At 45.9% G+C, this 17,994-nt stretch overlaps 1 protein-coding gene across 1 annotated transcript in view; it reads left to right on the forward strand.

Moving 5' to 3' along the window:
- LOC139240107 (protein unc-13 homolog B-like) overlaps positions 1 to 17,994 on the forward strand; it is an 893,314-nt gene that overhangs the window by 763,076 nt on the left and 112,244 nt on the right. Inside the window, exons 23-25 of the mRNA XM_070868486.1 lie at positions 3,352 to 3,486; positions 5,583 to 5,716; positions 11,244 to 11,329. Coding sequence (XP_070724587.1) covers positions 3,352 to 3,486; positions 5,583 to 5,716; positions 11,244 to 11,329 — 355 coding nt within the window. The remainder of the gene's footprint in view (positions 1 to 3,351; positions 3,487 to 5,582; positions 5,717 to 11,243; positions 11,330 to 17,994) is intronic.

Here is a 17,994-nt window from a genome sequence, read left to right on the forward strand (position 1 = left end):
CCTTCTGCAGTCTTCTTGTCACCTGCTGACTTGCCTCTGGCCACTCCAACTCTAGATATTAAAAAAATATTAACAACCCCTCTGGCCCCCATCTTTGTGTAATTTTATTTGAGACATCTTTGTGGGTTTTCTCCTCCCACCCTTTCCCGTCTCTACTTCACTGTTGCCTCCCACTGGGCCTGTGTTGTGTGTGACCTGGCCACCTCCCTCACTCTGTGCCTCCAACCACCCAGTTATTCCTCAGGGAACCCCAGGATACTTCTCTCCCTCCTTAAACCCACTGCTCACTGTGGCTTTCCTCCTCGTCTGTGACGCCTCCCGTTGTGTGCCGACTTGGCTCCTCACACTGCTGGCCAGTTGCCACAGTCTGGCTCTCTGCTGCTGCTCTGAAGTCTGTAACTGCCAGTTCAGATCCAGCAGTATTCCACAGTGTTGTTGCTCTCCTGGCCCATTCTCCTTCCTGGTGGCCCCCTGCCAGCTGAAAATGTGACTCCTCTCCCCTTTGCTCTCACCCCTGTCCTTTACCCCCTTCAATCAGCCACCCCAATATAGGCTGACACCACCGCACATTTAATTAAAATCTCCAGAGAATGTGCAGAAACAGGCTGTCGAGGATAGCTAATCTGACACAGGCGCTAGAGTATCAAGAGATTTTTAAAAGTGCACTGCACTGTTTTTTCAGATCGAGCTGCAGCTGATTTTATAATTTTATTTCTTGTATATAATGAATTTATTACAATAATGAGTCCTTCCTCCTCCCTCTGCCTCCTCTTCCACCTCTTGTCCCTTCCTTGTCTTAGAATCAGCAATTTACGGCACAGGAAGAGGTTATTCGACCCATCGTGTCTGTGCCGGCCGAAAAAGAGCTATCCAGCCTTGTCCTATTTTCCAGCTCTTGGTCCATAGCCCTGTGGGTTACGACACACAAGTGCATATCCAAGTACTTTTAAAATTTGACGAGGGTTTGTGCCTTTACCACCTTTTCAGGCAGTGAGTTCCAGACCCTCACTATCCTCTGGTTAAAAAATGTCTCCTTAATTCCCCTCTAATCCTTCTACCAATTACTTTAAATCTGGTTCTTTGACTTCTGTGCTAAGGGAAATAGGTCCTGCCTATGCACTCTATCTAGGCCCCTTATAATGTTATACACCTCAATTGAATCTCCCTTCAGCCTCTTCTGTTCCAAAGTAAACGTCTCTATCCTCTTGAATCTTCATAGCTTAAATTCTCCAGTCCTGACAACATCCTTGTAAATCTCCTCTGTACCCTCCGTCTTCCTGTCTCCTCCTTCTCTCTCTCTCTGTCCCTTCCCTCTCTCTCCTCTCCTCACCACTCCCTACTTCATCTGTCTCTCGCCCCCCCCCCCCACCACACTGGAGTCACATCCCTTTTCACACTTCCTTCTCTTACCTGTGGCTGCTGGCTCCACTTACTCTTCAGAGGTCCTCCATCACATCTTTGCTGGACTGAGTTGGACCAACTGCTCAAGCTCCTACTGCTGCTCCCAATATTGTGTGCTTTTGCCTATGTATGTTCCTCACACCAGCTCTCTTATTTGCAATTATCCCATGGATTACCTTTCACCCTCCCCGGCTCCCTGAACTTCACTGCTCATGGGTTTCACTTTGCCTGCTCCTCACTCTTTTCCTGGTATATACCGGATCTGCTAGTGCGCACCACTAACACCGGAGGCCACTGTGTACCTCCGCTGGACCCCTGGATCAACTTCTTCTGGTTCATTGTCGACTTTCCATTACTCCTCGGCCCTCTGATTTCACTGAACAATCTCCAGCAGTGCATCCACTGATACTCTATACTTTGAAGAGCTCCTGGATTCACTTCTTCTCCACAACTGGCTTCAAACCTTGGAGATTGGTTCATCAATGCTCCAAGCTGCTTCCTGTCCACAAGTCAACTTCATCCCACCACTAGACCTCAGACTTCAACTTTGGCCTCTCTTCCTGTCCCCATTTTATGACCAAGACAAGTCTGTCCTATCCCTGCTATGCCTCTGCAACTTGAATTCCCTCCAAGTTAATTCATGTATGCATTCTGGCTTCTGCTCTGGATCCAAGGCCATTACTTCTAACTCTTTTTTTTCCTTGGCCTGACTCAGACTCTTCTTTCCTGTCTCCCTGTCATGTCACCTTTGATTTCTCTCCTGTAAAGTTCTTTCCCCCATCCCAATCCCCACTCTTACTCATCACTACTCCTCTGCCTTCCTATTCTCCTGCTGCTGTCCCAGGCTTGAAACCCCCGCGGGATAAGCCCATAGCTATCCACTGTGTCTCTTGGTATTCTTCAAAGGATGCTTCAAAGCACATATAGCTGCTTCCGTATCCTATCTACCCCATCCTCCTTTCATGCCAATCTTCCCACCCAGCATATCCACTGCGGACTGATCTCACCAGCCTTGTTCCTATCCCGTTGACCCACCCAACCACTGCCCTTTCGGACTCTGCTTTTGGATCAACAAAGCTTCCCCTTGCCGCATTTCCCTCCAGAATTCCATTCATTCATGAACAAGGTCCTTGCCCATCCACAACCTAATTGTGGACAATTGCATTGATATTATGGTTTTGGCTGAATCTTGGCTCACAGATGGCAACCCCTTGCCCTCCACTGAGTTTTCCCGTCTGGCTATACTTTCCACCACCTATCCCATCCAAGCTACTGCTGTAGTGGTGTGGCCCTTATCACCAAATCACACCATTGTCTTTCTCCATACTTCTCTGGCACCTTCTCCTCCTTTGAGAGCCAGACTATGACCGCAAAACAGGGCAGTACTCACCTGATCCAGGTCGCACCCAATGTTTCTCACCCCGATCTGGATTATGCACAATTGCACAAAATATTCTAAGGAATTTCAGGGCTCAGATATATGAGCGTGTGTAACTAAGACTATTTCTATCTGCCTCTTGGCAAATTTGTGTGCTGTGGAGAGCTACATGATAGTATCCTGTCTAATTTCCAGTTGACAACATATCAAACCACCTAAGGACAACTGGTTTTGAAAAAACGTCTTTATTGGTCCTCACTGTAGGGTGTACTCAGCCAGATTTTAATTTCACAATATGAGTATTTTGACAAGTATGATTTTATAGTACAGTAATGTGACAGCTGCAACTGTGTCGTGCACCACATGGAGTGACCCCTGCAGTCATTTGATTTATAGTTCAGTATAACATCGTTGTTGTCTTTTAAGTTGAGCTGCGTTTAATTAAAATGTTAAATATCAATATTTTTTATTTGTTTTTCCCCTCTAATTTTGATTGAACATGGTACAAATATTCATTTCAAAGTACTAGGAACAGAGAAAAAAAGTGAAAAGTCTATCTAACTTTTGTTTAGGTGCAAGAATTACAGAGCCCACCTCGAGCCAGTCAAGTGGTGAAGGACTGTGTGAAAGCTTGCCTCAATTCCACCTATGAATATATTTTCAACAACTGCCATGAACTGTACAGTCGAGAATATCAGACTGATCCAGTAAGTGCCAAATGTATAATTACTTTACAAGCTTACAAAATATTTCAAGTCTTAAAGGTGTTCAGTATTTAGGGTGCAATTCTATCCTCCCTGCATTTAAGGAAGGATATGCCACTATAGCAAGACAAAACATTGGCCCCAAGCAAAGGCGCCCGCCGCTGGCCCTGAAGATCTCTGTGGCGATGTTAGTGATTTCAGCGCTGTGTAATGGGGAATTCCTAGTGTGATGCTGCTGGGATGGCAGCATGCTGTCTAAGCAGCCAGTCACATTGCTGAATTCTCACAGATAGGAAACCAGAAACGAGAAGCTACTTTTATCCAGACTTTTAAAAAATGTTAGAGAGCGAAACAAAGATCAGGACTCTCACATGGGGATAAGGTAGAATCTGAAATATCATGAACAAACTTTAAAACAAAATTTAAGTTTTCTAAAAATTGTTATTTTTATCATAATGGAGACATCCCTCAAATATAAAAAATTGTTTTTCAGGGCCATAACATTTGTTTGCCCTGTTACACCTCTTCCAACAAGGCTTAACATTTAATGGGGTATTTAACAGCAATATTACCGTGGAAAAGCCCAAGTTTTCTTCACTTTCACTGATTGCTGGCTACGGTGGGTTCACCGTGCAGCCAGCGTAGGAGCAATGAATGACTGATTGCATCTTCAGGATTTTTGCATTCAGACACACGTGCTAAATCCTGAAGTGCTCAGTTTCAGAGGGGTAATGACAGTGAATGCTGACAGGTTCGCCATCATTACCACTGCAAAATCTGGGCCATTGTTTTGTTTAATATTGAAATTCAAAGTGGGATTGCTTTTAGTACCATGGGTAATGTTACAAAATGACTCTGATAGTTTGCCGGCATTACCCATCGCAAACTCCGTGCCATTGTGACTATGGAGGCATGTTGGGAAACTTAATGTATACAGCTTGCATAAACAAGCAGAGTAAAGCCATTACTTCAGTTTGCAAAATAGATGGCAAAAGAGCCAGTGACCCAACTGAAATCAATAAAGAATTTGTCAGTTAAGATACCTCTCTATAGCTTGGAGGTTAGGACAGAAAACAAAATAATTACAAGCTGACTGCTCGCTATGATGATGATGATGATCCCTCCTAAGAAAAGTTCACATGGACTTGATACCTCAATCTACCCAGTAAAATTCAAAAGAAATATCAAAAACCTGTAATCAAGTTGAGCCGTTAAACGAGACAAATTTCCCATTAAATTCCACACAAGTCAAACTGACCCTTCTGCTGACCAGGCTGTTCAATGACATATTACCTCAATTCGGCCACAACAGCTGCAGCATCTATTTATGTAGCATCTTTAATCTATGAACCATCTAAGGTGCTTCACAGAGGAGCAACGGTCAGCAAGCTGGAGTATAAGAGTATAAATCTTGCCTTAAATAAATAAAACATATCACTCAGAAATTCTTTTACTTTATTTGATCTAACCAAACTGTATGTAGCACTGTTCTCACCAAATAAAATAAGGAAATAATACGGTGCAATTTTGATTGGATGGTAGTATTTAATTCTCTTGAGCATATTAGGGAACTGATAGTGAGTAATAACTGATTTCGGTTTACACACTAGATGAATATATTTTTTTTGAAGTTCAGTTTCAACGCTTGCTCTGTGCAATTTGCTGATCTTAGTCAGAATGGTGAAAGGGATGTATGTAAATGTTGGCCTCAGCTTACATGCGTTGGAAATGCAAAGTCATCCAGTGCTTATCTTCCTGGTAACCATCCTCGTTAGAAACACCCAAGTGAGGACAGGATTGGGTATAATGCTTCCACAATGGAATAGTCAATTAATATTGTCAAGTTGTCAGAGAAAGAATGGCCATTTGCGTAGTGAATACCCGTGGAACTAGACCTCAGCGAGGAGGGGTAAAGGGGAGAGAATTGTTAGTATTTTTTTTTTAAAGTAACTTTTGTGCACATCAAGGTGCAGGATGTTAGTACTGGGCAATGGAACACTAAAGTGCAACTAATGAGTTGGCAAGTTTCACTATGCATTTCTTCAGCTCTGTACAGGTTTTTCATATTTTGAATGCTGCGTATGATTCTTCTTTCATAGAACAAAAAGCAGGAACTGCCGCCTGAGGAGCAGGGACCCAGTACAAAGAATTTGGATTTCTGGCCTAAACTCATCACTCTTATAGTCTCCATTATTGAAGAGGATAAGAATTCATACACCCCAGTCCTTAATCAGTAAGCATTGAATAATTAATGTGCAGTAATGAAAACAGTTCAATCTCCTGAGCTGGCACGCGAATGGATCAAGTACATTTTGAGCATTCCATGAAAAATGAAAGAGATCTAGGAGTCCTAATTGACAACAAAATTGAAGCTCTTGCAATAATGCACATTGGAGTGAGTAAAGCAAATCAGATGTTGGGATGTTTTAAAAGGTCAATATTGAGTCGAAATAAAGAAGTAATCCTGTCACATTATAAATCATTGGTGCGACCACACTTTGAATACGGTGTACAGTTCTGGTCAGCACAGTTCAATAAGAATATTGTAGTTATTGAAAGAATACAGAAGCGAGCAAGCTAAATAATTGACAGGATGGAGGGATTGGATTATGAAGAGCGATTATGTAACTTGGGCATGTTCTCACTGGAAAAGAGAAGGTTGAGAAGTGATATGATTGCTGTTTTAAGGATTTGAAAGAGACTAAATAATGTAGAACACGACGAGCTGTTTCAACTTGTCCAGAACCCTAGAACCAGAGGACACGGCCTGAGCTTGAAGGAAAGAAAGACTTGTATTTATATAGCACCTTTCACGACCACCGGACGTCTCAAAGTGCTTTACAGCCAATTAAACACTTTCTGAAGTGTAATCACTGTTGTAATGTAGGAAACATGGCAGCCAATTTGCACACTGCAAACTCCCACAAACAACAATGTGATAATGACCAGATAATGGCCTAGAAATCTGGAGGTTAGCGCCACCCATTACTGCCATAATCGGGCAAAAAATGGCGGCAGCTGCCAACAGGTTCCGTGATGCCAGCTGCCAGCAGGTCCTGTGATGGCCGCCACTTTCAGATGGCTGGCAGCGCTGCCAATATCAGCAATCACTAAAATCATGGAAATTATGCAGTTCATGACATCAGTGTGTGTGCAGCACTCACTTGACGCCCAATCTGCGAGTTTCGATTTTGCCGCTCCACTTATTGGCATTCCTGAAGTACAGTGAGCTGAGCAAGCCTTGACAAACAGGAAGGAGGCTCCAACAATGGTATTTGCACCTAACATGTTTGTTCAGTTTGACTGGCTCTATGCAACTATCTCTCGCGCCTGCAGCTTTATAAACTTCTTGCAAGGTTCTAAGGTAACAGGGAGTGTTGTTGCAAGTGGAGAATACCTTCTTTCTTATTTAAAGGCTTCTGCTCACGACACTTGCTGAAAATCATGGGGCTCCACTGGCAGTCCACGTCGCGCTCAAGTATCTTCGTCAGAGGGAGCGGAGGCAGCGAGGAAGAGGACTAAATGCTCTGAGGGAGGAGGAGGAGGGCCAAGAGGGCTCTCAACAGGAGGTTTTATCCACCTATGGTCTTGCGAGGGCACTTCTCTTACACTGCTCCCCGCTTCAATGGATGTATTAGGAGGCTACGCTTCACCAAGGAGATGGTTGCAGAACTCTGCTGCCACCTCCTGCAACCAGACCTGCAGCCCAAGAGCAGGGCGCCCATGGCCCACCCAGAAGCAGTCAAGGTCACCGTGGTCCTCAATTTCTTAGCCAGCGGATCCATCCAATCTGCAGCTGAAGACATAGCTAACATCTCATTGTTCGCCATCCATCGCTGCATCCAGAGCTCACTGAGGCTCTTTTCACCAGGAGAAGGGACCACATTGTCTTCTATCTGAGCAGAGCGAAGCAGGAGGAGCGTACATGTGGCTTTGCCAAGATTGCGGGCTTCCCCATGGTGCAGGGTGCCATTCACTGCACCCACATGGCTTTGCGGGTGCCATATAACAATCCTGAGGCAGCAAAGGCTATCACAATGCTAAGATAGCAAAGCTACCATTCACTTAACGTGCAGTTGGGGAGCAACCATGCCCAGCGCTTCCTGATTGCCAATGCCCGCTATCCTGGCAGCAGCCATGATGCCTTCATCCTGCATCAGTCCAGTGTGCCAGCAATCTTCCAGTTACCACAACAAAGTTGAGGCTGGCTGTTCGGAGACAAGGGCTATCCACTCTGCACCTGGCTCGTGACTCCCCTCCGCAATCCCAGCACTCATATAATGAGAGCCATGCTTCCACCAGGAACATCGTTGAGCAGACTGGACTACTGAAACAACAGTTACGCTGTCTTGACCGCTCGGGAGGAGCCCTCCAGTACTCAGCATGGTGGTCTGCTACATGCTGCACAACGTGTCCATCATGGGGGTACAGCCCTTGCCAGCAGGGATTGTGGGATCACCTCAGGAGGAGGAAGATGAGCAAGAGGACGAGGTGGGAGGGAGGAGGCAGGCAGCCAATCTGCCTTCCAGACGGGCTGTCCGTGAACACCTCATCAGACTCCGATCCCAATGAATGAAACCCCAGATCCATGTTGCTCACCACATTCCCATCATACCAGCCATCTCTCTCAGAATATCACAGCATCCTCCTGGGCACAAAGCTGAAATTAGAGACACTACGAAAGATTCCAAACAAAATTAATACATTTATCAAAAATCAATTCACACACATTTACACTAAGGTATGAACTAATCACCCTTGTGCAATCCTTTAGTGCCTGTCATTTGGGTGCCCTTTCCTGTCCTAGTGCTCCTACGAAGTGCTCCACCCAGTGGCTGCAGCATGGCTGATGGAAAACTGCTGCGTTTCCATGCGGGAGACTCCCGATGGCCTCGAAGGCCTGGCTGCTGACTGCACTACCTCGCCATGGACTGGCTGGCTCATAAGCAGCAGCAAGGACAGTGGCAGTGGTGGGAATAGGAATGCTGTCATCTTGTCTGACAGTGGGATCCTGCTCCACGGACTCAGTGCCACTCCCCCGGAGCAGCGCCTTAGCATTCCTAGCAATCTGTTGAAGTACAGATTGCTGAGCTGCTGCGACACCTTGCACGCCCCAGTCAACAATGATAAACCCAGCCATGATGGCAGCAGTCTGAGCTTAGGTGGCATCAAGCTGAGAGTGCATGACAGCAGTCTGAGATTGGATGGCACTAAGCAGAGAAAGCACGAGAGCGGTCTGCGCTTCCACTGCAGCGCAAAGATGTTGGGTCACTTCTGCCTGTGCTGCAGTGGCAGCCACGACATCATCCATCACACGCATCATCAGGTCTTGGTCGAAACGATCTCTTCAAGAGTTTTCCATCATTTCCAGCCTGGAAAACCTGGGTTCCTAGCTCTGCGCAGAGCCCCGTGCAATGTTGGAGGCGAACTCCTCCAGGCTTGCCATTACACCTAGCAATTTAGTGTACATGCCCATCACCCCCCTGAAGGCCGCCCCATCGAGGTCCTCATCTGAGTCCAGCGAAACTCGCCCTCTGGGGAGCTGGACCCCGAACTTACCCTCCCCCCTGGCCTTGCGGCAGCTCATCGTGCCCGATGCCTCACCCTGCGCAGATCCAGCTATTGCATTCACCTCTAAAGTATGCGCAGTGACTCGATGACAAGCTGCTTGAGTGTTTGTGTTGATTATTTGAAAGCAGAAAGTCACGAGAGTCAAGTTATGGTGAGGGAAGGGGCGGGAAGCGAGATATGCATGCACACAGCATGAGCAGCTTGAAAATGAGAAGGGATTGTGAGATGAGGGGGAAGTGGGATGTGAGAAGAAGGATTAGGAATGTTGTCTCCAAGCTGTTCCAGCTCACCGGTTGCCACGGCCTCTATGATCTGCTATCCAATGATGACCAGTACTCTCTCCTCCGGTTGGCTGAGGGCATAGATGTCAACCTGCCCCCCGCCTGTCTGCCACTGGTCTGCCCATTTGTGCGACTTTGGCCTGCAAGAGAAAGAGAAGTGTGTGCAATGTTTGGGTGATGTGCCTGCCATAGTTGAATAATGATCAGTGTGTGGAAGGTGAGAGATTGGGTGTGAGTTTTGCAGCAGTGGTAAGTTGTGAGGGGTAAGTAAAACTATGATTATGAGGTCTGTGGTGATAGGTGGGGATTGTTGGTAGGTAAGTGCTGGGTCCATTGAGCAGTATGTGAGGCTTGTGGTGCAGATGGTGGGATGTAGCATTTACTGAATCCTTTACTCACCTTGACCTCCGTGTGAGGTCATTAAACTTCTTTAGGCACTGGACGGCCCACCTTGGCACACAGTGCTGGCCATGACATGGGTGGCTATCTCCTGCCACAGCTGCTTTCCAGTGTGTGGGAAGAGGACAGCCCACCTCCTCTCCATGGCCACAACCAGCACCTCCAGAGCCGCATCGGAACATCTCCGAGCTCTCTTAATTTGATGCTCTGCAATGGCTTTGCAGTACCTTCTACTTTTTTTCAGGTGCAGTTCTGAGTGGCTTGAGCATCAATGCACCTCCCCTTTAAGTACCGAATAAAGCCTGTGTCACACATGACTGGGAATTAGACTGGACCCAATATTGGTCCACCTGTTGAGCATTAAGTCAATGAACAGTTTTAGTGCTGAAATCAAGACTATAATCCTGTTAATGAGGACTGAAAATGCATTTTGCAGTGGCAGAACTTAATATCGTGAGCCTCAACAGTGCCCATTTCATGGCCATATCTAATTTCTAGGTCAATCTATTTTAGTGATGTTGATTGAGGAATATATATTGGCCAGGACAATCTGGCATCTTTCCTGGTTACTTTTGTGGTACCAGCTCATAAAGTACTAGATTTTTTGCACACTATGGGGCCGAAATTGCCCCTTTCCTTAAGGCCTGTTACCACCGCAAATCGGCAGCCATGCTGCGGAGTGGAGTAGCGACTGATTTTTGGTGGAAGGGCCGTTGATAGTCCAATTGCCCTCCTGAGTTTTCCCGGCAGTGCCCCGAACCCACCCCCCTTACGGCTCCACTGCTGCCGATCGGTGTTAAGTACATCATGACCATGCACACCGCTGATTTAACCCCCCCGGCGGCGACATTCCGCTCAGAAAATCTTCGGCTCCCCGGCAGTGCCAAAACAACCTTTTACCCGGTGGTCCAGTGAGACTGAGGCCTTCTGCAGCGGCAGAGCGGGTTCCCTTAAAGGGGAGGGCTCAATGCAGCCATGTTTTCTTTTGTCGGCCGACTGCCATGTCGGCCTGACAATTATGCCCCCGGGTTCGACCGGGCTGCCAACAGGCAGCTTGTCACCCCCTCTCAGGTGCCAGACTGCTGGCCCGGCCGAAACCCTCCCTGGTGGCCCAGTGGCCCTAATTTTATAAATCGCGAAGGCTCTCCCCTTTAAGTGAAGGGGAGAGCCGTGTTGACATGGCACCGTGATGATGTCATCGCGGCGGTGACTCGGCACCGCCCCCAACATCCGCTCCTCTGCAGCTGTCACCGCCGCGTCTTTGCCCCTTAGGTGTTGTCACCGCCCCCATTTACACCGACTTCCAGATCAAAATAAAAACAAAAACCAAAGAGCACAATTTTGCGAAAGAGTCGAACTGAACCGCAGTTGCGGTAAAAACCACCAAAACTGGGTTGGCGGGAGGGCAATTTGTACCCCTAGGTGTTTTGGCTATATATCTGTTTTCTGCACCTGACCAATTTTGTCTCTGAATTCTATTTCTCTCATATTACATTTCCTTAATTTCAGGTTTCCTCAGGAGCTTAATGTAGGCAAGATAAGCGCAGAAGTAATGTGGAACCTATTTGCACAGGACATGAAATATGCCATGGAAGGTATCTGTTAACCTCAAATTCTCATTTTTATTTGAACATTAAAGGTAATACAATAAGGAACCACTTTTTCTATTTTTCCAATTTAAAAAGGAGCAACAATCAGAATTATTTTGTCTACATTAATTAGCCTCTGAAATAACCATACTGGAATATTTGCAGGATGGAGTGTATGCAATGTCACTGTTGTACTATTTCTAATTCATAAATCTGAGCAATTATATTATCATCATAGTGCTATCAAGCTCACAAATAACATAGAAACATAGAAACATAGAAAATAGGTGCAGGAGTAGGCTACCCGATCCTTTGAGCCTGCACCACCATTCAATAAGATCATGGCTGATCATTCCTTCAGTACCCCTTTCCTACTTTCTCTCCATACCCCTTGATCCCTTTAGCCGCAAGGACCATATCTAACTCCCTCTTGAATATATCCAATGAACTGGCATCAACAACTCTCTGCGGCAGGGAATTCCACAGGTTAACAACTCTCTGAGTGAAGAAGTTTCTCCTCATCTCAGTCCTAAATGGCCTGCCCCTTATCCTAAGACTGTGTCCCCTGGTTCTGGATATCCCCAACATCGGAAACATTCTTCCCGCATCTAACCTATCCAGTCCAGTCAGAATCTTACATGTTTCTATGAGATCCCCTCTCATCCTTCTAAACTCCAGTGAATAAAGGCCCAGTTGATCCAGTCTCTCCTCATATGTCAGTCCAGCCGTCCCGGGAATCAGTCTGGTGAACCTTCGCTGCACTCCCTCAATAGCAAGAACGTCCTTCCTCAGATTAGGAGACCAAAACTGAACACAGTATTCCAGGTGGGGCCTCACCAAGGCCCTTTACAACTGCAGTAAGACTTCCCTGCTCCTATACTCAAATCCCCTTGCAATGAAGGCCAACATACCATTTGCCTTCTTCATCGCTTGCTGCACCTGCATGCCAACTTTCAATGACTGATGAACCATGACACCCAGGTCCCGCTGCACCTCCCCTTTTCCTAATCTGCTGCCATTCAGATAATATTCTGCCTTCGTGGTTTTGCCCCCAAAGTGGATAACCTCACACTTATCCACATTATACTGCATCTACCATGTATTTGCCCACTCGCCTAACCTGTCCAAATCACCCTGCAGCCTCTTAGCATCCTCCTCACAGCTCACACCGCCACCCAGTTTAGTGTCATCTGCAAACTTGGAGATATTACACTCAATTCCTTCTTCTAGATCGTTGATGTATATTGTAAAGAGCTGGTGTCCCAGCACTGAGCCCTGCGGCACTTCACTAGTCACTGCCTGCCATTCTGAAAAGGACCCGTTTATCCCGACTCTCTGCTTCCTGTCTGCCAACCAGTTCTCTATGCACGTCAGTACATTACCCCCAATACCATGTGCTTTGATTTTGCACACCAATCTCTTGTGCGAGACCTTGTCAAAAGCCTTTTGAAAGTCCAAATACACCACATCCACTGGTTCTCCCTTGTCCACCCTACTAGTTACATCCTCAAAAAATTCTAGAAGATTTGTCAAGCATGATTTCCCCTTCATAAATCCATGCTGACTTGGACCAATCCTGTCACTGCTTTCCAAATGCGCTGCTATTTCATCCTTAATGATTGATTCCAACATTTTCCTCACTACTGATGTCAGGCTAACCAGTCTATAATTACCCGTTTTCTCTCTCCCTCCTTTTTTAAAAAGTGGTGTTACATTAGCAACCCTCCAGTCCATAGGAACTGATCCAGAGTCGATCGACGATTGGAAAATTATCACCAATGCATCCACTATTTCTAGGGTCACTTCCTTAAGTACTCTGGGATGTAGACTATCAGGCCCTGGGGATTATCGGCCTTCAATCCCGTCAACTTCCCGACCACAATTTCCCGCCTAATAAGGATATCCTTCAGTTCCTCCTTCTCACTAGACCTTCGATCCCCTAGTACATCCGCAAGGTGATTTGTGTCTTCCTTTGTGAAGACAGAACCAAAGTATTGATCTGCCATTTCTTTGTTCCCCATTATTAATTCACCCAAATCCGACTGCAAGGGCCTTAAGTTTGTCTTTACTAATCTTTTTCTCTTCACATATCTATAGAAGCTTTTGCAGTCATTTTTTCTGTTTCCGGCAAGCTTCCTCTCGTACTCTATTTTCCCCCTCTTAATTAAACCCTTTGTCCTCCTCTGCTGTATTCTAAATTTCTCCCCGTCCTCCGGTTTGCTGCTTTTTTTGGCTAATTTGTATGCCTCTTCCTTGGATTTAACAATATCCTTAATTTCCCTTGTTAGCCACGGTTGAACCATCTTCCCCGTTTTATTTTTACTGCAGACAGTGATGTACAATTGTTGAAGTTCGTCCACATGATCTTTAAAGGTTTGCCATTGCCGATCCACTGTCAACTCTTTAAGTATCATTTGCCAGTCTAATCTAGCCAATTCGTGCCTCACACCATCAAAGTTACCTTTCTTTAAGTTCAGGACCCTTCTTTCTGAATTAACTGTGTCACTCTCCATCTTAATAAAGAATTCTACCATATTATGGTCACTCTTCCCCAAGGGGCCTCGCACAACAAGATTGCTAATTAGTCCCTTCTCGTTACACATCACCCAGTCTAGGATGGCCAGCTCTCTGGTTGGTTCCTTGACATATTGGTCTCGAAAACCATCCCCAATACACTCCAGGAAATCCTCATCCACCATATTGCTACCAATTTGGTTAGCCCAATCTATATGTAGATTAAAGTCATCCATGATAACTGCTGTACCCTTATTGCATGCATCCCTTATTTCTTGATTGATGCCATCCCCAACCTCGCTATGACTGTTTGGTGGTCTGTACACAACTTCCACTAGCGTTTTCTGCCCTTTGGTGTTCCGCAACTCTACCCAAAGTGATTCCACATCATCCAAGCTAATGTCCTTCCTTACAATTGCATTAATTTCCTCTTTAACCAGCAACGCCACCCCGCCTCCTTTTCCTTTCTGTCTATCCTTCCTAAATGCAGAATACCCTTGGATATTGAGTTCCCAGCCTTGGTCACCCTGGAGCCATGTCTCCGTGATGCCAATCACATCGTATCCGTGAACTACTATCTGCGCAGTTAATTCGTCCACCTTATTCCGAATACTCCTCGCATTGAAGCACAGAGCCTTCAGGGTTCTCTTTTTACCACACTTGGACCATGCTCACTGATGCCCAATTTGGGGTCTGCCAGGACCACGTGGCTCCAGACCTTATTACAGCCTTGATCCAAACATGGACAAAAGAGCTCAATTCCAGAAGTGAGGTGAGAGTAACTGCCCTTGACATCAAGGCAGCATTTGACCGAGTGTGGCATCAAGGAGCCCTCGTAAATCTGAAGTCAATGGGAATCAGGGGAAAAACTCTCCACTGGCTGGAGTCATAACCAGCACAAAGAAGATGGTTGTGGTGGTTGGAGGTCAATCATCACAACCCCAGGACATTGCTGCAGGAGTTCCTCAGGGCAGTGTCCACGGCCCAACCATCTTCAGCTACTTCATCGATGGCCTTCCCTCCATCATAAGGTCAGAAATGGGGATGTTCGCTGATGACTGCACAGTGTTCAGTGCCATTCGGAACTGCTCAGATAATGAAGCAGTCCGTGCCTGCATGCAGCAAGACCTGGACGACATTCATGCTTGGGCTGATAAGTGGCAAGTAACATTCACGCCACACAAGTGCCAGGCAATGACTATCTCCAACAAGCGAGAGACTGACGACCACCCCTTGACATTCAAGAGCATTACCATTACCGAATCACCCGCCATCAACATCCTGAGGATTACCATTGACCAGAAACTTAACTGGACCAGCCACATAAATACTGTAGCTGCAAAAGCAGGTCAGAGGCCGGGTATCCTGTGGTGAGTGTCTCACCTCCTGACTCCCCAAAACCTTTCCACCATCTACAAGGCACAAGTCAAGAGTGTGATAGAATACTCTCCACTTGCCTGGATGAATGAAGCTCCAACAACACTCAAGAAGCTCGACATCATCCAGGACAAAGCAGCCCACTTGATCGGCACCCCATTCACCAATTTAAACATTCACTCCCTCCACTACCGGCGCACCGTGGCTGCAGTCTGTACCATCTAAAAGATGCACTGCAGCAACTCGCCAAAGCTTCTTCGGTAGCACCTCCCAAACCCGTGACCTCCTCTGCCAAGAAGAAGAAAGGCAACAGGCGCATGGGAACAGCATCACCCTCCAAGTTACACACCATCCTGACTTGTAAATATACCGCCGTTCCTTCATCGTCGCTGGGTCAGAATCCTGGAACTCCCTCTCTACCAACACTGTGGGAGTACCTTCACCTCACGGACGACAGCAGTTCAAGAAGACAGCTCACACCACCTTCTCAAGGGCAATTAGGGATGGGCAATAAATGTTGGCCTTGCCAGCGATGCCTACAACCCATGATGAATCTAAAAAAAAACATATTCACATTTTCTGGACGTGAGTTTCCCTTTTTTTCAAAAATATGCAACTGCCAATTTGTGGACAGAATGGTAGTTCTTTTGGGCTCAATTTTCCCCAATTATCTGTGCCTTTCTTTTGGCGTGCACCGTTTTTTTTGGAATAAATTAAAATCTCCAAGTTTCCCCAAAGTTTCTGCACTAGCGTAATTCACTTAGTACGATTTTTTTCGGCTACAATTTTTTTACCTCATTGTGAGTGTGACCGATCACCCACGCCAATTCTGGCCATTTAAGCAAACTTGACCAACTACAATATTTTTTAAGACGGCGTATGTGACAGCTCTGAAAAACCTGGGCAGTTAACAACATCACTTGGGCAGGACTGGAACTGATGTCCTGGGGGTAACATTTGCTAATGCAGTTCGGGAGTGTTTAAACTAATATGGCAGGGGGATGGGAACCTATGCAGCGAGACAGGGCGACGTAATATGGAGTCAGAAACAGATGGTAGAAAGGTAAAAAGCAATAGTGGAAGGCCGAGTAAACAAAGGCAAGAAACAAAAAGGGCCACACGACATCATAATTCTAAAAGGACAAAGGGTGTTAAAAAAACAAGCCTGAAGGCTTTGTGTCTTAATGCAAGGAGTATCCGTAATAAGGTGGATGAATTAACTCTGCAAATAGATGTTAACAGATATGATGTGATTGGGATTACAGAGACGTGGCTCCAGAATGATCAGGGCTGGGAACTCAATATCCATGGGTATTCAACATTCAGGAAGGATAGAATAAAAGGAAAAGGAGGTGGGGTAGCATTGCTGGTTAAAGAGGAGATTAATGCAATAGTTAGGAAAGACATTAGCTTGGATGATGTGGAATCTATATGGGTAGAGCTGCAGAACACCAAAGGGCAAAAAATGTTAGTGGGAGTTGTGTACAGACCTCCAAACAGTCGTAGTGATGTTGGGGAGGGCATCAAACAGGAAATTAGGGGTGTATGCAATAAAGATGCAGCAGTTATCAAGGGTGACTTTAATATGCATATAGATTGGGCTAACCAAACTGGAAGCAATACGGTGGATGAGGATTTCCTGGAGTGCATAAGGGATGGTTTTCTAGACCAGGATGTCAAGGAACCAACTAGGGGGGAGGCCATCTTAGACTGGGTGTTGTGCAATGAGAGAGGATTAATTAGCAATCTCGTTGTGCGAGGCCCTTTGGGGAAGAGTGACCATAATATGGTGGAATTCTACATTAGGATGGAGAATGAAACAGTTCATTCAGAGACCATGGTCCAGAACTTAAAGAAGGGTAACTTTGAAGGTATGAGGCGTGAATTGGCTAGGATAAATTGGCGAATGATACATAAGGGGTTGACAGTGGATGGACAATGGAAGACATTTAGAGACCGCATGGATGAACTACAACAATTGTACATCCCTGTCTGGCGTAAAAATAAAAAAGGGAAGGTGGCTCAACCGTGGCTATCAAGGGAAATCAGGGATAGTATTAAAGCCAAGGAAGTGGCATACAAATTGGCCAGAAATAGCAGTTAACACGGGGACTGGGAGAAATTTAGAACTCAGCAGAGGAGGACGAAGGGTTTGATTAGGGCAGGGAAAATAGAGTACGAGAGGAAGCTTGCAGGGAACATTAAGATGGACTGCAAAAGCTTCTATAGATATGTAAAGAGAAAAAGGTCAGTAAAGACAAATGTAGGTCCCCTGCAGTCAGGATCAGGGGAAGTCTTAATGGGGAACAAAGAAATGGCAGACCAATTGAACAAGTACTTTGATTCGGTATTCACTAAGGAGAACACAGACAACCTTCCAGATATAAAAGGGGTCAGAGGGTCTAGTAAGAAGGAGGAACTGAGGGAAATCCTTTTTAGTCGGGAAATTGTGTTGGGGAAATTGATGGGATTGAAGGCCGATAAATCCCCAGGGCTTGATGGATTGCATCCCAGAGTACTTACGGAGGTGGCCTTGGAAAGAGCGGATGCATTGACAGTCATTTTCCAACATTCCATAGACTCTGGATCAGTTCCTATGGAGTGGAGGGTAGCCAATATAACCCCACTTTTTAAAAAAGGAGGGAGAGAGAAAACAGGGAATTATAGATCGGTCAGCCTGACATCGGTGAGTGGGTAAAATGATGGAATCAATTATTAAGGATTCCATAGCGGCGCATTTGGAAAGAGGTGACATGATAGGTCCGAGTCAGCATGGATTT

Source organism: Pristiophorus japonicus, chromosome 2 (assembly GCF_044704955.1).
Source record: "Pristiophorus japonicus isolate sPriJap1 chromosome 2, sPriJap1.hap1, whole genome shotgun sequence".
NCBI lineage: Eukaryota > Metazoa > Chordata > Chondrichthyes > Pristiophoridae > Pristiophorus > Pristiophorus japonicus.